At 46.6% G+C, this 21,465-nt stretch overlaps 1 protein-coding gene across 2 annotated transcripts in view; it reads right to left on the reverse strand.

Moving 5' to 3' along the window:
- The window catches only part of UBASH3B (ubiquitin associated and SH3 domain containing B), a 76,910-nt gene extending 60,564 nt beyond the window's left edge, over nucleotides 1-16,346 (reverse strand). Inside the window, exon 1 of one of the 2 annotated variants that reach the window (XM_087763463.1) lies at nucleotides 15,861-16,346. In XM_087763463.1, coding sequence (XP_087619589.1) covers nucleotides 15,861-15,912 — 52 coding nt within the window. In that variant the 5' untranslated portion in view covers nucleotides 15,913-16,346. The remainder of the gene's footprint in view (nucleotides 1-15,860) is intronic. The other variant, XM_087763462.1, reaches the window with a different exon arrangement.
- Nucleotides 16,347-21,465: the final 5,119 nt, after the last annotated feature.

Consider the following 21,465-nt stretch of genomic DNA (forward strand, 5'->3'; position numbering starts at 1 on the left):
AAACCTCCTCAGACCCTCTAGTTACTTCAGAGCTTTCTGAACACTTTAACCGGTATTGGCAAAGCACACCACGCTCTGAAACCTGGAGGGTTGGGCTTCCTACGGCCATTTGCTTTATGCAGCCATTTTGAACACATGCAAAGTGGGGAAACGACTCCTCTTCTGACAGGCTGCCCGCTGTGCTTAGCTTGCACAGGGAGGGAGACAGCAAAATATTTCTCTACCTCAGTCCATCCCATTCACTGAAATCAATGGGATGTAAACATGTGTTTAGGGCTTTCTTGAATGGGAACCTAAATGTCCTTCTCTGCGTGTCTTAACAGATCCCATTCAGCCGTCAGCATAGAAGATTCATTGTCACCAATTATTGCAAACATTTACACGTTCTCTTCTCAGCCTGGTCTTCTGACCAGCTGAAGCCATGCCAGTCTCGCTGGCCAGGCTCATCACGTTTCCTGGCTGAAGCTAGTTTATAGATGACTTGGATATCACTAGCACACAAGTGAGGGAGGAAAATCAATGCTTACAACCCGATTCAAGGGCTGCTGAATCCAAGGGAATGATTCCTCTTCAAGTCAGCATGCTCTGAATGAGGGTAGACAAAAGAAGGCTTTGATAGCAATTGATTTTTAAGGGAAAGGAGCCGTGTCTTTTGCTTGGTTTGAAAATGAGTTGTTTAAAAGTAAAGGCAAAATCCATGCTGGCTTGGGGAAGGTGATTGTGGCTGTGCAGAGGTTGCGATGATGAGAGGCAGGCAGGCTCCAGTCTCAAATTAAGAGAATTGAGAGGTGCTGTGCTGGGTATACCGAAGTACGCTATTGTGAGAAATGAGACGGTGGGAACTGATAATGAGAATGAAGAACTTCCTTTGATTGTTGCTTCTCATTTCCTATAATGCAATCTACATCTTTAAAGAAGGCTCTTCTGTTAGATGTTAGATCCCCTTGCCTCCTCCATGTGGTTAGAAGATCTTAAGCGCTAGTATTGAAAAAGGTTAACCTGAATAAGGTAGAATATAAGCCTCTTTTTCTTCCGACTTGTATGCCGCATTAATGCAATGTAACACCACAGATATGAGTGGAGCCATTTCAGATGTACAGCAAAATCTGGCAGGCAGGGAAGTGCAGAACGGTACGTGGCAGCAGCCAAGACGGTGCTGAGAGAATTGCTGAGAATGAACAGGAGGTGATGGCTGAACCCATCCTGGGTTGGTCCTGGATTTCATGGGGGGACCAGGGCAGGACTGTACCTGCGGTTTCCTTTGAAAAAGATAGTTGGAAACAAGATGGAATTGTTGCGTGTCTAGATGCTTAAATACTTTTGAAAATCTAGCCCCTAATTACCTTTGAAAATAGCTATTGAATTTGTAGATTATGTTAGCCGTCACACCAGGTTGTATATGCAAATTGGACTGGTAGTTTGGCTTTGGACAAATAACATGGACTCAGTTTCTCAAAAGCAGGTGCTGATTTTGAATGCTTCCATTTCATTTGTGCAAGGATTTCAAAGATGGTGAGCATGATGCGTCTGGGATTGGATGTGTGAGCGCTCACACATGCCTGTTTTTACATGTTTAAAACCGAAAAATTGAAAGACGGTTTCGAAAACAGAAGCTTAATCCTTCTGTACTTGCAGTTTCCATATCTGTGACATGGGGATGGCAATAACGCTTATCACCCTGCTGATGGCAAAGCAAGCTGCTGGAAATTTCTCTGCCTTCCTTACACTGCAGTGGGCGGCAGAACATTCACAGTTATTACGGGACAATGCCTGTACTTGAAACCCTGTTCCTTTACAAGTAGCAGATCAGGGACAGGGGCCACAGCATGGGCAGCAGGTACAGCAATAATTAGAGCCAAATAATGGAATTGCACATTTCAGAACAAACAGGATGCGCATATACACACAAGAGAAAAAACCTTCTTGATTAACACCCAAGAGGAAATGAAATTAGAGACACTAATCCAGATAACCAAATCGAGCAGTTCTAATGTGGGATGGCAGTTAGTAATGGTAACAACAACAGCAAAGGACTATCAGCAAAGCTCCACCCTGCGCCACAGTATTTAAAAACAAAATTGTTTCAAAGGCCACAAGCTAGCCCTGCATTTACGCGCCTGAGTAATCTCAGTTAAAACCAATGGAACTATTCATGCGTTCAAACTTGAGCAACACCTTTGAATCTTTTGCCAGGTTGGCACCTAAATTCATCCCGGTTTCGTCCTTGAACTTGGGGCCTGGCGGGGGAGCCTGTGGAAACCTGTGTGGTTCCTCAGAGCGTGCTGTTCAAAGGATGACGTTCCTGCTGCCTAGCGTGCTGCTGCAAAGCTCGACTTTGCCTTAAACTTCAAGAGCCGCAGGGATGTTTGTACACTAGGCATACCTTAAACTACTCTTCAGCAGTGGAAACAACTCTGCCCAGACCTTCCAGGGCGTAAATGGGATGCTGCTAGGATTCACCAACTGTCTTCACACCAACCACCGATAACAATAACAAAAAAGCCGTCATTTTCAGGAATTTTCATTCCAACCAAAAACTTGTCTCTGCTTTGATGCATACCTTGAAGCAAAGGGACAATTATCTAGTCACAACATTCAATCCCATTTGCATAATCTCATCTAAATTGTTCAACTGCTTCAAATACTTTTGTGATTAGAAAGATACTCCACAAATAAACTGACTGCATGTTCCTGACACTCAAAACTAATGTGCTGCAAGTAGGGCAAAGATAAAGCAGCATGGAAAAAGCATTCCTTCCTTACCATTACTTACACCCAACCTATTAAACCACAAAATTTCATGTCTATTACTGAAATGAAAGTCACATCAAAGGTCCTGTAAGACTTGGGGATATGCTGCAGCAAAATTGAAATAATATTTAGTTAGTGGAAAGTTGAGCTAGATGCCTGGAACAGTATCTAATTGCCACATAAGAGTACATTTCTGTGTTACTTATGGCCTGATGGCAAATCCAAATTACTGAGATCTAAACCCAGTACTGCAAGAGACTCTCTTTGTGTCCTCAGGCAAATACCTTATAATGTTTGCATGCTTGTTAGGAGGTGTTTAATTTGTAGAGACACTGAGCATCAGTTAGCCAAGATTTTTCAAAGTGCTTCCTGACTTCAGGTGATCCGTTTTTGACCTCTGAAAAGGGCTTGGTTTCCAGACACAGCAAAGCACTCGGGTTTCATAGTTTCTTTCGGTGAATCAACTCTCATTTGCAAGGAAAAAAACCCCAGACCCCAGCAGGACAACCTTCTCCTGTGTGCTGCTAAATAATGGTTTTTGGGGTTTTTTTGGCTTTTGGTGATCCGGGGGGGAATCATTCCTTTTTTGTGGTCCAGGTACAACCCCTGTGCCCTATCGCTATCATAGCTCACACCTTTATATTCCGAATCTTTAATGTATTTATCATCCAAAACATCTGTGAGACAGGGAGTTGCTATACTCCTCCACCAACGGGCACCTGAAGCCAAAAGAAAGAAGCACCTTGCCCTCGAAGCTGGCTGTGGTGCAAGGAACCGAGGCCGATGATGTTTCTTCTCCTAAGCCTGCAGCCGGTCTGCTGGGCGGGCTGCTCCGCGGCAGCTCTCGCCACGTTGCTCACTTGAGCTTCCTGTCAGATCTGACAAGGTTTTCCACTGACCTTTAGATGTCAGAAAGGATGATAAACAGACCTGGGTGACTGTGTCCTCTCCACTGCCCCCCACTCCCATAGAAATAAGGGAGGGTGTTAGGTGCTTGGCTTGGGTTGCAAGCTCTGGCATGCATTGCCCTCATCCCTTCCCATATCTGCATAACCCCACGGGCTGTCAGGAAGGACTGAAATGATGTCTCTGCTATCCTTCTCCCCTAGAACAAGCTAGTGACAGAAAGTATGTAAAATTCTTAAGCTGTCGTCCAGGGAAATCCTATGACACCTCTGCAAGCTCCTAGTTCCATGGTTGAAAAGAGGCAGTGGCAACAAGAACGGGAGAATTTTATCTCCATTTGTCATGCAGACTGGTGGAGCAGAGGTGGGGGGCGAATGGAGGGAGAGAAGATCATTAAGCAATGGCGATCCTGTCCCCCTCCTAAGGGATCTCTAAGCCCAAAGGACCCCAGGACCTACTTCCAAATGTAGTTCTGCCAATCTGGCCTCAAGCGCTTGCAGCCTGTTTCTGCATCATCCTAAAAGACCTATTCATTTTTTCCTGCCTGTTGTCACGTTTTAGCTGGGCGGCCTTGGCTCTACCCTTTTAAAGTTCACTTTGCAGCAGATGGGCCTATCTAAACACCAAGCGGAAGCAAAGAAATCAGCAGTTGGTCACAGGAGTTTCCTAGGAGAACACGAAAAGGATCGCAGCAGGCTGCCCAGCACCCTTGGTTAGGCTGACTCACACAAGAAGCTTGGCGAGACATGTTTCTTGCTCGAGTCGCTAAGACTCAGCCAAGGCTGAAATCACAGGGGTGATGCACTAGCAGAAGTTTCTCTCTGTGTGATGCACTTTCAGAGGAGTTAAAGGTTGTGTGAACGATGGCTGTCAAATGTTGATAGGCATATGGGAATCAAACAAAACCCCAGTCACACCATCCACTTCTAACATGCCATTTTCTCCCTTAGAGTTCCCAAGGGCTTAAAGTCCTTTGATCCCAATGAGGATCACCAGCTTTGGGGCAGGAACTGGCAGAAGTTGGAAAGACACATTGACTCCCAAAGTCAGGGTCTTCATAGGGAGTTAATTCCTCTCTCAGAGATGGCATCTGAAGAGCTTCTTTGGGCAGCTGGATGATGAAATGGAGAATTCTTACAAAGGCTGACCTTCCCATTTGCAAGTAGAAAATTTTACCTTAGGGAGAAAAGAGGAAATACCACGGGGAGTGGGTCATTTCCCCCCCAAAACTGCCCTATTTTTATCAAATCAAAGTGAGACTTAAAATACCCCCGTACAGCTGGTTTCAGGTTGGTGTAAGAGGTCCCGATTGCACAACTCACCCCACACAGGAGGCCTCTTGCACACGTCAGGGGTAACTCTGAGAAGAGAGGGGGTTAAACAGCACAGAGGATGGATGCTCGTGGAGCAGTGAACCTGTAATCGCTGTAATACTGGAAGGAAACAGCATCAGCTGTCCTGCGCCATCACAGCACAAGCTATCTGCCCGCTGCAGGGAGCGTGCACAATTCGGGTCTCTGGGGACCCATCCTGACTCATCCTCTCCTCAGCCTGCTGCGCTTGGCTGACGTGTTTCAGACCCAAATAATCAGGGTACCTGGGGAGCCAGCTGCACCCGCGCTGCCCGGGAAAACATTATTATGTGCACAGCTCTGGAAAGCGCTGTGAGGCCCCGGTGCTCCCCGAGCACACAGCAGCTGGGCAGCAAGTAGCTGTGCTGCAGCGCAGAGTCACTATTTATGAAAGATTCTGCGGCCCCAACATATAAATGCACTGTGAATACACGAGAAACACCTGAGGTTTGTATTTTTCTCCCAGAGGCTTTGGTACTGATTCTTATTTACACACAGGCTCTTCGCATTACCTGAATGGTGTAAAAAAACTATTTCTCTAAGGGAAGCTTTCATAGCAATGAAAGTCAGGTTATTTCTGGGTAAGATCCTCAGCTGGTGTGTATTAGTATAGGTCCAACAAAGTAAATGGTGCTGGGCTGATTTACACTACCGGAGGCTTTGCCCTTTAGAACGTGAACGCATTTATGATACAGCTATGCTATGGGAGGGGGTCGAAGAGACTGTAAAGGGAATATAAATACGTCTTGTAAGGTGCAGCTGTAAGTTACGTTTAGTCCAAGGCTCGTTTCCGTTGCCCATGGACTAGTGTGAATATGAACCAGATCCAATTCTTGTTAGTTTGAGATTTCTTTGAACGGTGCCTGGGAGAACTGACAGCAACTTATCCGTGGGTAATATATTGTGATTTGATGCTTGCTATGACTTGGCAGCTACTCTCAGAAAGAAGTATTGATTGTGAAGAATAAACTCAATATAATAGTAGAACAAGGGAGCAGGACATCATTGACACCATTTACAGCCTGCAATTCTGGAGCGCCCTTTGTCTCGGGTGGACGGCAAATGTTAATTAAGGTGCCCTCTCTGGCATCAAGCGACTTGATGTATTGTCTCATTTTAATTTTTTCTGTCTGTGAAATGGGAATGATACTTATTTCAAAGTAGCTGTTCATAACAGTGCCACTCTCATGCAGCTGTGAATTTCACCCATCAATCTAACTCGCTGTAACTATGGGTTACGACTGGGAGTAAAAGATTTTGGAGGCAGTGCTGGGATCACCGCCTGTCAGCAGGAGATGATACTGTCTGCTTCCTCATCTGGCCTCTCCCTGTCCTCTCTAGAGACATTTGCTCTTTCTGGCTCCTATTTAGATTGCCGGCTCTCAGAGCAGGGATGATGTTTTCCTTTTCTGTTTGTACAGACCCCAGCACGACAGGATTGTGGTGCATAAAAATCAGGCTTCTACTCACCGGTGCCATACAAGGTACGATACTGGTGTTTCATGTCAGCACAAACTCAGGGCTTGAAATTTGCGTCATGAAACTGATTCAGTCGCTCTCGATAAAATGAGGAACAGCTTAGAAGAAAAACAGTACCATTTTATCTGTTTCAGGTATTCCCAATGCCATGTAACGCATCTCCCTTCAGGCTCGGTAGAAATGTATTGAACGTCTTGATCTCAGCCATTCAAGAGAAGCATGTGCTCAAGGGCTCTGCTGAATCAGGCCATTAATGAGATGTGTGTCATGTGAGAACTTACTGTATTTCATTAGGTAGAAGAGAAAGAAAATAGTCATTTTTTACAAATCAGGAGATGAAAAATCTCTCTGAAACACACCCGCCTCTACACTGGCAATTATTTCACAGTCACCAACCGCGAATGATTAATTCTGCACTATCATGAACTGCAGAGCCTAGCTAATACTACGTGAAAGGGAAAAAAGGGGCACTGGCCTTGCATTTGATAATAACAGGGGGGTGATGGGTGTGAGTGAAATGCAGTTAAAACCTCTTTCGATGTCAGGCTATGAAAGGCCAGGGTGTTGATCAGAGTTACCTATCTTTGGGTATGCCTCGGCATTTCTAGCACAGAAGACAGATATCCCAACGTTTACTCAGGGCTGCTGTTTGCTCAGCCATGTGCACAACCTTTTGCTAGCATTTTCATGCTAATCTCCTGCTGACAGGGACTGGCCTGCAAGGTGGCAGTGACAGGAGACTTCAGTCCCAAGGACTTGAATTTGGTGTCTGACGAAAGCAAAGACATCAAACGCATTTCCTGTCATTCATTCCGGGTTCCAGTTTATAATTGCTTGCTTTCTGTTTAAATTTTACGCTGCTGCTTGGTGGGTGACAGAAATCACTCAGGTCCTGACAATACCTGTCAGGATATTGTCGTATCTGCACGTGCAACTCTGCTCTCTGTGCCTATCTTTATTCATTTGGGAATCCTTGTAAAAGAAAAGGGAAGGCCGAGGCTTCCCGGGGAACGGAGGAGCGATGGCTCCTGCTCCCTAGGTGTGCGAGGTCGACATCTCTTAGCTGCATGCTGTGAATTGTGGGTATTTCAGGAGTATCTTAAAAAGCACCTTCTGCTGCTGGGACTTGTCAAAGCTTCCAGAGGACTATTGGGAGAGTGGACTTGAAAGGGCAGCACCCGTGTCTTAGGAACATAGACAAGAGGTACAAGAGGTCTAAACTACTGTTTATGTAGGTTGTCAGCTGCTTTGTTGCGGTGACTTTAGCAATTCCCTCAACCCATACTATTATTTCTTGCTGTTGTTTTTTTCCCCTCCACTTTATGCTGCTCTCTAGATTCAGTCTTTGTGCGCGCCCGGGCAGCGTAGGATATGGTGGGGACAGAATAATGCCAAGCAAAGACAAGGCCTATTCTTTTCAGGTCTGTTTATACAGGGGGTGAGTAAGACACAAGCGCTGCGGCGCACCCCATTGTAATGCACAAAGCCTGCAGCCAGTCTTGGTGATGGAATCCAAAACGCTGTCAGCTGCTAAACTACAGCTCTTTTGATGACTCTGCTTGTTGAGGATAATTAGACTGGTGCAGTACAGACACACACACGGATGTCTCTATTCTTTTTGCAATTGCAGAGCACATGCTGTGAATCCACTATGAGCGCCAGTTAAAACCTAGGGCAACATTTTCAAGTGTGAGCAAGACTTGGGAGTCTAAGATTCACTTTCAAAGGTGACTTAAAAACGCAAGTCTCATCAGGAGCCAGCAGGGTTAGCACTTGACATTTAAAAGCACCATTTTTTTTTTTTTAAACTTTTGCTCACGATCTTTCAAAGAGCGGAATTCTCCCCAACTTCTGTCAGTGTATGTATTTGGGGGGTCCCGAGGGCTGGCAGCACCCTTCGAGCGTGGGCTCTTGCACAGCAAAGTGGCAGCAGTAATCTAGGGGTAAACTTCCAGAGGGCTTTGTAAGAAAGCGCTGCAGAATTCTGCAGAAATGGGCCAACGTGCTGCCACTGTCACCAAGCCTCCACAGAGGAAGAATAATCAGCATTTTATGCAAACAAGGCTCCATTCAAACAGTGCATGCGGGATATCGGAAATCATGTGTTTCTCTAGCGAGTCTTTGTCTTGACAATCTCATCAGTAAATTTATACTGGCTCCTGACGGTAGTATCAGGTCTGTGAAGTGAGAGAGAAAAAGGGACAGAAAAGGAAGAGATAACACTGGTATCTGTATCACTCGAAACTGATAGGCAGCTTGAAAGGGAATGGCATACTAAGGATCAAGTTATTAACTGCTTGGGTTTTTGACGCAGAAGGCACAAAGTGATTTTTCAGGCTCTGTCAGTGACATGTGGGGTCTGGGTTGCACTTTCTGAAGCTCCTCTCCTTCCTAGCGTAGAGGGTAGGATCAAGTTCAGGACCTTTGCTTGAAGACAAAAAAAATCATCAGAGAGACAGAAGCACAAGCAAATGTTTTCTTGTGACCATGTCATTTTAATACCAAAATGAACTAAGCGCTCAGGGACCAGGAAACTTTCTGACATCACTTACAGCGTTTGCCAAAGTTAGATAGCCCTGAAAAACACGTCTCGGAAAGCCAGGGATTGCTGTCTTCTGCCCGACTTGCTACTGAACCAGGAACTCACTGCAGATGGTGATGTTACTTAAGACATTTAAATATGAGATCCCAATGAAGCACGGTGTGTGAAGGCACTATAAAGGTGTATTTTTCTCCTCCCCTGAACATGTGCAAGCTTGCTTTCTGGGCAGCTAGCACTTATGCAGCAAGTATTGCAGTGACTCACTGACCTTGGCTCTACTGCGAGCAATCGTTGTATAGGGGTGCTCTGTCCTGAAACAATTTTCTCGATGTTTATGGCAGAAGCATTTTCTTTGTCAATATCAGACCTGAATATCTGATTGTTCCACTTCTCCCAACTATCAGATATGATTAATGGCAGTTATGTATACAGTATCCTGAATCGCTGAGGTAATATGGCGTGCTACTGCTGCCATTATCATTTCAGAGTGTGATCTTATCACAGGAATGACTTCTTCAGCCTCTGATAAGAGAAGGTCTCTCTCCATTTGAAAATTTTATACAATGTCATGGAAATAGACGTTCTACTTAGACCAGATATCTAAGTCTTGTTATTAAGCTAATAGACTGAAACTCTACAGATTTAGGTGCAAGTGCCAGCCGAACTGCAGATTTGACGTATATATCTAAGCTTCTCTGTGCCTCAGTTTCCAGACTATACAGTGGAAATAAAGAGCCCTCTATGTTTTATCACTTCAGATCTTTAAAATAAGGAACTGTCTGATAGAGATCTCCCCCACACCAAACACAATGGAGCTGCTGGCACATAACAGTCTGAATACTGCGGTAATCATCTCTCAGTCCCCCAGCAGAAATCTGCAATAAAGCCAATGAAAAAAAATCCACATGCAGAGGAGCCATGGGACTCAGTCCCGAATGTATGTTTGCTCAAGCCTTTCTCCAGTGCACCTTCCTGGCAGCTGCTAACTCAATTGCAGTATCCATGTTCCACTGCGCAGTGCAGACCTGTTGGATCCCTTCCAGCACAGATGTACAAAATTGTTCAGAGGCCTCCATGCTGAAGCTAGGAATTGCAATAGATGAACTAGACCAGTTAATTGCTCAGACTGTTGCTCAGGTTGCAGTGCAGAATCCCCAGCGTGGGCAGGCTGCCTGCCCCACAACTTCTCACAAAAGCTTCGACAGGCACATGGAAAGGGAGGGTCAGCAGGGGAAGCAGGTCTTGTCCAAGGGATCTGCCAAAGGGTGCACCTCCAGCAAGTTCTTCCTCTTTCACTATTTGTAGAGTTTAAACAGGTCACAAATACCTGCTACCAAGCTCCTACTTAAAAATGTCCATCGGCCCGATGGCTGATATGCAGTACTGGAAGTGGAAGTATTTTGGTTAGATGGTTTCTCTACTGCACGGTCCAGTGCCTCTATCCAAGCCCCAAACCCACTGTCTTGAATGATGGGCACAGACAGAGCATTAGGGGAAGCTTTTGCCTAAGCCCTTGCAGCTACACCACCTGGATCTTCTATTCAGTAGCTGAAGATTTCCTCCAGTGCTGTTAGCAAACTTGGAAACCCAATACCCTTCTAAACTGTTGCTTCTAGAACCATTTCTATCCATTAACTTCTTCACTTGCGGTGGGGTTTCCCTCCACATCCCAGGCCAACACAAGTCACTGTGAATCGTGAAAACCCTTCTAAAGCTTGGGCTTAAGTGGGGCTTACGGGATGCCTACGTTTTGGGATGGCCCTTTGTAGTAGGATGAATTTCAGCCAAGAGTATTTGCAGAAAACTAATGCCCTGAAGGCAAGGCCGTGAAGGAACAGAAACTACTTCAAAATCGAAAGATTATCTGCAGCGCTTTTTTTCCATGCAGTATTTTCCCAAATCCAGCTCAAACCCTAGAGGAATGAGAGACTTCACAGCCTTTCTGTGCTGAAATACTGCTATGTTGCTAAGTCTGTTACTAGGCAAAACATGTTTTAGCAGCCCAGAAAACATTTTCAAAACACAAGAGAAGATTTTACTGTTTGTAAACTGGATCTGAGCTGCTTTTCTTTGAGAATAATGAAACTCTTAATACTCCTAAATTCTCACAGTTACTGTGAAAGCAAATGAAGATCAGACTGGCTTGGTTCTATTCAGGTCCAGGGGAAATGTGGTAGAGCTTTGTGGATTAACTCCTCTCTGTGCCCACGAACACAGAGTTAAACCCAGGCGGTCTTTTGTGGAAGGAGGGAGGAAACATGTAGCATAGAGAAGTGGTGAAGTTGATTCATGATAAACTGTACAATATTCCCATCTATCCCATTTTTATGAGGGGGAAGTGTTTGCAATTACGTCTAGCGTCAGCAGATCCACCCAGAAGCACAGCATTACACATTGAACCAAGGTTATGGACCTGTCTGTAGAAGATGTCCCCCCCGCTTTTTCAGGCTGAGATGATGGGAAGGAACATCAGTTTAGTTTTGGAAAGCTTTGCCACCTGTGTCAAGAACAGCGCTCGTCTCTTACGCTTATCACACAGAGCATGGCAACCAAAAAAGCGTGATGCCTCTAATTTAAGTGTTCTGTTTATGGACAGAGATTTACCCAGTTTGAGTAATGACAGGGGCCAGAGAATTATCTTCATTTTTCTAGGTCTGGATCTCTTCTGAAACAGTACCTCAGGGCTGTGGCTTGAATTCAGAGTTGTATACAGAAACTCAAGTAATGTTTTAAATTTTATATATTTATATATTCATGCACATATGTGCACCCAGAATTAAAACAAAGGAAGCAGGAATTTTTCCTCATACTAGAATTTTAACTTTCTGGTTTTGAGGATGTTTTGGAGGAGTTTAAATTCTGACATGAAACTTTTAAAACAGTGCATCGCTGAACTCGCAGATTCTGGAGCCACGCTGATTTCTGCAGCATGCAGGCTAGAGGATTTCAACTGCTTATCCCTGTATTAGTTCCAATAATTTAAGTTGGATCAAAGGCCGCCTTCCATCCCAAAAGAAACTGCAGTCTATCCCTAAATTTTCCTATGTTTAGCATTTTACAGAGATACATGTAAGGTACAGATTTTTTTAATTGCTTGTACATGCATAATAGTTTTAAGTGATCCCCTGTGGTTTCAGTGGTCTGTAAACTACATTGTGCTTCCCCTTCTATTTACTCTCAGGAAGACTATCAACACCTATATAGGGATTGTCACACAATAATGAGAGGTGCTGGCAGTCAGATTAGATCTGTGGGTGCAACCACTGACAGCAGATCCATAATGAGATGAGGTACAATATTTTGAGGCAACTGGGAAATAGTTGTGCGAAATCTCTTTCTAGAGGAAGCCTGTTCTTGTGTTTAGGGTCTTGAGACATCGGGGATCTGGTTGGACTTTTGTGTGACCCTGGGTAAAATGCTTGTTGTGGTGCCCAAATTGCAAAACGTCAATCATAACATCACCTTTGCCTTCCTTCCTTGTTTAAATCAGAAACTGCTTGGGATAGGGACAGCCTCCTCCTGTGTGACTAGACAGTACGTAATATAATGGGCTAATTGCAAAATAAAAAAAATAGTGATTGTGTGCTGACAAAAAAACCCAGAACAGAACAGCTCTGCACAGTAATAGTCCAAAGTGATGACATACTAAGTGGTTTGAGCAATTGCCATCCACAGTAAATGCATCCAAAGGTGGTTTGTACATCACTGCATCACCATGTAATTGAGAGTAGCCCAGCTGAATTGAAGCTGTTGCTGGGAAGGAGGAAGAGACAGACAGACGTCTGTCCAGGAGCACACGACAGAGCTGCTCTTCTACCTGTGCTGACAAGGACTTTAGTGGGGGAGTAGGGAAAACCTCTGGGGTCTCAGTCTGTGTTACACTGACGTCAGCGGAGCTCCGTTAATTTCAGTACCTGCTCTCAATTGACCTTAGTTCACAAAGGAAGGGTATGTTCTTCTTTGACGGACTCTTTATCCCCAGTCCCCCATAAACCACATGCAGGATGGACAAATGAAGGCTTATTTAATAACGCCTTGATTTGAACAAAAGATCCACGGCAGTTTTGCACTTGATACCTGAAGCATAAATGCCTGCGACATCCTCTCTTGGTTTCAGCCTGGCTCATACAATTTTCTAGTCTATACCACCCATCCAGTAATACTTGGAAATCGTATTTCGTCTTTCACCTTTGATTATTTTACCATGCTTAGGGTGGAAGTGGCTTGCCCAAAGTAACACGGAACCAGGAAAATAAAATGAACACAACAATCGTCAGCTCTGGTCAGCAGTGCAAGCCCAGGATCATTCTGGCCACCTGAGCTCTTATTGCTGTTATAAACTGTAAGCATGGAGAAGTATTATCAAATAATTAATGATTTCTGTTTTGGAGAGACAAAAGCTGACCTGTCCGTTGGTAGGGGTGTGAGGTACATGAAGTTACTCGAGCTGAATTAGAATCTGAAAGTTAGGCAATGTGAGTACTCCCCAGGATCTCAGTACTGTCTCAATACCACATCTGAAAACAGCACTCTTGTCATCTCCAGGTAACTCCTGTGCCTCTTACCCCGGCTTCAACAGTCCTCTCTGTCCCCTGCCCCAGTCATTCCCCCTGGCTCTCACGAGAAGCCGGGAGGCCACTGATGCCAACAGCGATGGCATTTTGTGACATGCCTCATAGACTCGTGTGACAACTTGGAGCTTTGTTTTGCGTAAGGCATCCAAACAGATGGTCATCGCTTTTAACTATCAGCCTGGCTTGCATTTGTACACAGGATCTACAGCCACAGATCTGAAATCCCCCGTTTCGCTGAATTCTCTGTCTCCTGTTGTAACTGTGGCTTTGGGGTAGAAAACAGGGGTGGGAGAGTTTTGGGAGAAGACTCACAAGGGCTTTACTCTCAGGCTACTTCTCAATAATGTCTTTGGGAGACAGGGTGTTGTTACCTCCTTGGCAACTCGGTAATCTCTTTCATTCACACTTGGAGTAATATGCTGTGAGTTAAAAAGCAGCTTCTGGGAAGCAGTGGCCTTTAGGGAATGTCTTTTTGCCCTGCGGTCCTGCCTCTCATGCTTCCGAACCTGTGTGCCGTTCTGTAGCGTGCCCTTGGTGGCAGTACTTAGTGGTTTGGTTTTATTTCCATTTTGCTTATCTGAATTTTAATGATGAATTATTTGTAGTATTTCCAGGAGGCTGGAATAGGTGCACTAATTGCTACTTCAGATCGGAAAGTGGTCCCCCTCCAGCAGACAGCTGAGTTGTCAAACACAGTTATATCGCAGTATCTTGAATTTAGTATCAAGACAGTTCTACCCATCTGGCTGGTTATATTTGCAGTAAGTACTCTTCGCATTTGGGGATATTTTACCCCTTTCTCTGGCTTGCTCTCTGTGTTGAACCTTCCCTATCTTGTGTGATGAAGCTTTGGGTCCATTTTTGTCAAATGTTAGTGTTTTCTTGGGCAAGCATATGAACCATAGACATAGTTCCTCAGCTAACAAGTAAGACCAGGGCTGACTGTCAGCCTTGATGGCACTGTTGTGCAGGTAATAACTAGTTTCATTCATAGTATCAAGCTGCTTTTTTCTCTAGCTACACTGAAAGATGCACATCTGTTTTTCCAACCGAGCAGAGCATGAAGTCACCAGTCTCCTACTATCTCCATTTGCAGGCACTGTATATAAATGCTGTATGTTGATTTCAATAGATAACTACAGGTCACCGACAGACATAAGGAGCGTAAGTAGGACAATGGAAAACTTGTTAGCTTTTCTGTACATGCTAGCGGATCCACGGCAATCTCATGAATCCATAGATGACACGTGTCCTTAAAAACCGCATGTACGTATCTCTAGATTTACAAAAAAACTGCACAAAGACAGGCTGCAAAACCACGGAGTTCTAATTGGTATCAACAACAAAAGGAAAACTTAAGCACATCAAGGAATCATCCAAATCCCCGCCGGTTTCATTTGCATCCTAAAGCGCACAGCCCCACTTCAGGAGTCACTATGTTTAAAACGGGGAGAGTCATCATTAAGTTGCCATTAGGTTGCTGCCTAATTAATTTAAAGCATAAGCACATGCAGGGAGATTGCACCACGGCATTGCTAAATTGGGCAAGAAAAACCTACCACTTTGGACTACGGAAATTTTCTTCTATTGCTTCGTTCCTTTTTGGTTGACTCGTACGCGGTTTAAAGAAAATCTCCCGGGTGACCGAGTTAGCCAAAGAAATTGCGCCAAGGACTTCTTATTTTCAAAGCACAGGAACGATGGGCTCTGACTTCAACTGGGGGTGCAGAAAATCGCCTCCCTGCCGATCCCAAACTTTCCAGCGATGCCTGCGGGCGGTGCGGGCGGGCAGCCCGGAGGCCCTTCAGCACCCCGCTTCCCGCGGGGCGGCGGGGACGGGACGCGGCGGGCCCCGGGACGGCACCTGCCGCCCCCCGGCACCCCGCCGGAGCCGGGGCTGCGCTCCCGCCCCACGCCACCCGGCGCATCCCTCGGCCCCTCCAGCATCCCCGGGCCGCTCCGGGAGCGCATCCCCCCGCTGCCCTGGCCGCTCCGCGAAGGCATCCCGGGCCGCTCCGGGAGCGCATCCCCAGGCCGCTGCCGGGAGCGCATCCCCGGGCCGCTGCCGGGAGCGCATCCCCCGGCGGCCGGAGCTCCCGGCCGCAGGCTCCGCGACGCAGCCGCCCGCCTGTCGCGGTCTGGAGCAGCCAAGCAGAAAGGCGCCCGTCGCTTCTCGCCGCCGTAAAACGAAAGGCGGGGGGCGGGGGGGGGGGGGGGGAAGAGCCGCGGGGAGAAAGGGGCCGTGCGGCGACTTACGCCCGGGCTTTGGGGAAGCCCATTGACAGCAGGATCTCCAGCGACGAGCCATGTTTGATGGTCCCCGCGCGGTGCTGCCGGTTCCGCCGGGGGATGACTTTGCTGTACAGCTCCTCTTTGGCAGCCATGGCGTGCGGTGCGGGCTGCCCGCGCTGGGCCATCACGCAGCCATCGCCGCCCGCGCAGGGCCATGCACACCCGCAGCGCCCAGCGCCCCGCCGGGGGCCGCGGCCGGGGCAGGGCCCTGCTCCGCGCCCGGCTCAGCCCAGCCCGGCTCAGCCCAGCTCAGCGCGCCCACCCGCGGCCCCGGCCGCCGCCACACGTGCTCGCCCCACGCAGCCCACGCCGCCACCGGCGACTTGGCAAAAGGCTCGGCGAGGAGAAGCGGCCTCGCGTAGCCCGCCCCCGCTCTTAAAGCCGCCTCCGGGCGGGAGGGTGCAGCCCCGGCCGGCAGCCAGCCAGCCCCACGCCGCTCCCACGGGGGGGTCGGGGCGTGGGAGGGGGCCGGGGCGCCCACCCGCCGCGGGAGCGGCGCTGGGGCTGACCCACGGGGGAGGCGCTGAGCGGGAGCGCTGCTGGGGCGGGTGGGAGAGGGAAGGCTGACTTTAAGAAACAAAAGCACGTGCGCAAACAATTATTTTGGTTTTCCTTTTTTTCTTTTGGTTTTTTTTTTTTTTTTCCCGAGGAAAAGCTCTGCACGGTGTTGACCTAACTGTGCAGGAGGGGACGTAGGGTGCTCTGCACGACAGCACTGGGACTTCAGGGGCTCTGTCCGCCGCTCAGCGCGGCTTTGATGTGGTAGCACTAGCGGTTAAAGTCGATGTAGTTAGAGGCAAAGGAGTTGCGCTCCAAAATTTCCACCTCAGTCTCGCATTTCTGCATCCTTCTCAGCCCTCTCCAGGCCGTCACTCGGAATACATGGCCTGGGAGCCTGTCGGTTCCAGGGCAGGGACTGCCCTGCCCAGCCTCAGGTCCGCTGTGACACCCAGCTCTGCTCCTCTCCCCTGCTCCCCTCCCATGCAAAAGCTGCGTGTTCCTATGGGCTGGGTGGGACAAATATTGCTGCTTTCTTCCTCGTCGTATTTCAGTTCAGACTCCAGTTTGGTGTGTTTGGGGTGTAAGCTGAGGGGTTTATATGTGGCAAGAGGCAGCCTCCTTCTCCCTTGTCTTTTTTCTGACGTCCCCTTCTTCCCCCCCTTCACCACACACCCCACAGCCTCCCTGCTTTCCCCTTCACTTTTAAAGACAGGCAGATACCACTACTGATCTTCCCAGAGCAGTCCCAGCTCGCAGGGCTGTGGAGAGCAGCATGAAATGACAACCCTGCAAATAAATAAAAACCATTAAGAGGCATTTTTTTAAGGTATGGTGGTTTATGTTGGGGAAAGAAAGCAACATTGGCAATGACAAACCTATCACTAGAGTTACTAGCATTAGGGAAAACAGACAACCCGTTTCCATTTTCTTGTATCAATGAAGCCAGAGAAGGGAAAAAATCCCACTCATTCCCCTCCCGTGCCAGTTTATTTTCTGCCGCTTTATCCAAAGGCGTGATGAGAAACGGCCACATGCTGCAGTCAGCACTCGCTCCCGTGCTACACTGGGGGCTGTGTTCCCACAGGGACAACAGGCCGGCAAGTCATCCTCGCACTGGCTGAGCTAACAAGCGCCATGAAAATTAAAGCTCCAGAAGGACATCGCACAAAGCGCTACTTGTTCGTTTCTCGAAGTCACTTTTAACTCCTTTGATGTTGCTGAGGCACTGATTCTTTCGTTTACCCCCACTATTAATTGGCAAGAACGTCATTAAAGTCAGTGGGTGAAACCCAGAAGCGGTTAGTCATGGATTTCAGCCGTGTTAGACTTTTTGCAACCGTGAAATCAGGATCAGGCACCCAATCTATTCCATTTTAACGGAGGAGGAGAGTTAAGGATTATTAATAACAATATTTGCACTGAAACATATATTGCCAGAGCCCCCAGAAGCGGTCGTCACCGCCGAACTCATACCCAGCCATGCTAGGAGCACCACAAAGATACAGCTAGTTCTGGACCCATGAAAGGGGAAGATGAAAATCCCAAATGAACATTGATCCCACCCTCCCACCTCCCAAACAACCACTGCAGGCAATTCCCAGGAGAATCTGATCAATGTACAGGGATTTGCGGCCAACAGAAACCTGTGAGGATTGTTGTGTTTGGACTTAACTCGATATGCTTCACTCATGCATGTTTTTTTGCTCCAGCTGTATTACTCAATCAGGAGATAACAATAAAAATGTAATTTGCTATGGAAGTAGCTTCCAGGGACTTTGCCCAGATGAGAATCTCTTTCTTCTAGCTGTGACAGATTCACACGATCAATTAAAAAAAAAATCCACGTTATAGAAGTTATAATATTGAAGTTTTGTTGGTTGGATGAATTGCTGCAACTAACTCCACTGGAAGCATCGAAGATGTTACAACAAACAAGAAGGAACAGAAATAGGATGTTTACACATCTAGGCTAGCGGAGTGTATAGTTCATAGTCCTTCAGTGAAACTGGCTGCATACTGGTTTGAAATGATTTTTCAAGCCTGCTAAGAGAAGTGCCTCATGTCCTTGTAACTTTAGTGAGTGCCTCTGCATTTGATCTGGCTGTGCTTTCTTACATTAAAATCCTTTCATTGGGAAGCAGTCCTTTTTTTTTTTTTCCCCAACAATTAAATATGTGCCTTGAAATAATGTTTCCTCCCACCTTTTTTTTGATTGAAAGCTGAAAATGAAAGCTGTCTTAGTGATCAAATAGGAAAAGGAAAGAAAATAAAAGTAGAGAGCAAATTTTTAAAAAAGGAGACACCCAGAAAATTGTGTTTCAGTCCCTCAAATTAACAATAATTTTAGTGAAAAAATTGAAATCTATGAAAGGATTGTGCCTGTATGATATGCAGTTTATTTAAAAATGCTGTCAGATTTTCACAGAAAACCTTTCTTGCTTTTTTTCACATGGCCTTCCCTCTGCTGGCCTGATCCTAGAAATTTATATGTGTGCTTAACTTATTCCTGCTGATCATTTTCCTGACCTCAGTGCAACAGCTTCCGGGTGCACGAAGCCAGGCAAGGGTGCGAGTTCCCGCAGCGACAGGCGCGCGTGTGTCCTCTGTGCTCTTCTACTGCTTTCCCGAGTCAAACTCAAATATTACCCCTTTACCTACAGGAAAACGCGTTCTTCGGGGATTATTTATATCACTTCCTTCAAAGCAACGCAGAATTAATTGGGGGGGTGGGGGTGGGGGGAGTGTTTAAAAATGCCACACTGGACAGCAAGTGGGAGTGTTGCTCTATACTTAATAGGAAGAAGTCAGGCTCCTCTAAGGAATTTGAGCCAAATTTCGCTGTCTTTCCAGCCTGATGCTACCTCCTCGCGTTCGCATGCAAAGGGTTTACTCTCTAACAATGGAAATATTCTGAAATAAACAGCACAACAGCAGGAAACAGAGCAGGGGTTTTGCTTTCCTCCTTCCTAATTTCCCTCCCTTACAAAAGGGGTCAAATGCTTTCAGAAAGTCCTTGTTCAAGACACTGTTTTTGAATTATTACCAATTGAATTGCGTTTTTGCCCCGGGGAGGAGGGAGGGACAGGGACAGGGTCAGGATGTGGAGCTCCTCCTGGGCCAGCACCTCCTTTGTAGGAACAGCAAGGAAAAGACCGTCCCATCTCCCTCCCGCTCCCAGAGAAGAGAAAGAGAAGTCTGCCATAAGGCAAACATTGAGCAAAAGCTGAACAATGAAGAACACGGCAAGATCGCTGTTTCCTAGACTTTGAGCCGGGTCTTGCAATGATTTGCGTGCTTAAGCCATTTTACATACACAGATACTCCACATGGCAACTTCAGGCCCGTCGGCAGCTGGGAGGGAAGGAGGGCTACAGCCTCCCCCCTTACCTTGCTTTGGCAAGTCCATAATTTGATTATTTGCCTGCATGTTGCAGTGGTGTCAACACGCCTTTGCGGCTGAGCATCTGAATGCACTAAATAATTAAAAATAAAATTGAGTCCACCCTCAGCACTTTTTCCCCTCTTTTTTTTTTTTTTTTGTCTCCCAAGTTGCCAAATGTCAAGAAACGGTGATTTATCACTGAGAAAAATGAACAGCTGCCTCACACTTGATTCAAAACAGCATGAAAATTGAGTCAAAATTATTAGTCAGAGTTTTTACAAAGCTAAGACCAAAGAAACTTCAGCAAACTTCAGCCCGTTTGCTATGTAGTTGGCAATTGCTCTGTGGGCAGTGTTTTGTGACCACTTGGGCTTTGTGTTATAATACCCATCCGAGCATGTTTGGAACAACTGCTGAGCCTCGGTGAAAGTGGAAGAACAGCATTCCTGAGAGCACCTTAGTCTTAAAGCCTAAAACACCTTTGTCCAGATATTTTACCTGTTTGGGCTTCGATAATTGAACTGGAATGAGCATTTATTTGTGGCTCTGTCCCGCAGGGATAGTTTCCTTCCTTTGCTAAGCATCCATCTGCCTAGGTTCTTACATGAGCCTCCTCTTCTCTCATCACCGCAATATTTGAGTCCCTCCAGAGTATTTAAAAATAGAAAGAGCAGCTGTTTATAGGAGAACAGGATTCTGTGTTTTGTCCAGAAGGCTGTGAAAGGACTTTCTCACCCTTCACTGTATCTCTCTCACCTCAAACCTCTGCCATGAGATTTGGGCTCTGGGAGGATTCATTAGGGCTGCAGAGCACTCCCTAAGGACCAGGGATTTTTTATCCATCTCCAGCTTTTATTGCCTTGAGGCTGTAACTCCAAACTCTGCTGCAGACGTGGAGGTGTGGGGGTGGATTCAGGTCCAGGGCTGGTCACAGCACTATTGGCTTCATTAGAGAGCAGCTGGGGCTTGGGCCTGGAGGATCCAAGCTGGCCACAGGCACAGGAGAATTTGCTTTTCTAGCTTGGATTTCCTTCAAATTTGGAGTGTATTCTCCTCATTACAAACAAAAGCCATTAATTTCATCATAATCCCTTCATTTGTGCATAGAGCTGTGGCATCAAGCAGGACCGTCAGGTATGAGCCAAGAGGCAAAGTGTCCTTCAGATATTGCACTGAGAGTAGCGGGCAGGAGATGACATCTAGTGCAGCTTGCCTAACTTTCAATGCCAGTTCTCAGTGCAAAAGAAAAATAAAATAACATATGTATTTTAAATGCTTTGAGCTATTTTGGGTTAGAAGGCAACGGGATTCTGCGTAAGGAAGGACTCCTGGCTTTCTTGCTGGATGTGCATAGGAAACAATTTACTGTGCCAGCTCTTCTCTGGAGCCCAGTTCTCTTGGTTTGGTGGCCACGTGAAGTAAGGGTACTCAGGGTACGTGAGAGCAAAGTTTGCCTGCTGGGAGGGATGGCAGCCTTAGCAGAATGGCCTTTCATGGGTCATTTAAAAGCAAACAAACCACGGACATAGGAGTAGTGAGTAGCTGAGGCTTTGCAAAGACGGCCTTTACTCTCTCTTAACCTGTGCAGTACCTCGTTCTTTCATTTATACGGCAAATAGTTGCATGCAGCAAATCTTCCTTTTAATTTCTCCTTGCAGACTTGCTTGCTGCAGCCAGGCAGCTGAG

Source organism: Nipponia nippon, unplaced genomic scaffold (genome assembly GCF_047370975.1).
Source record: "Nipponia nippon isolate SJK-2023a ecotype South Korea unplaced genomic scaffold, ASM4737097v1 scaffold_28, whole genome shotgun sequence".
NCBI lineage: Eukaryota > Metazoa > Chordata > Aves > Pelecaniformes > Threskiornithidae > Nipponia > Nipponia nippon.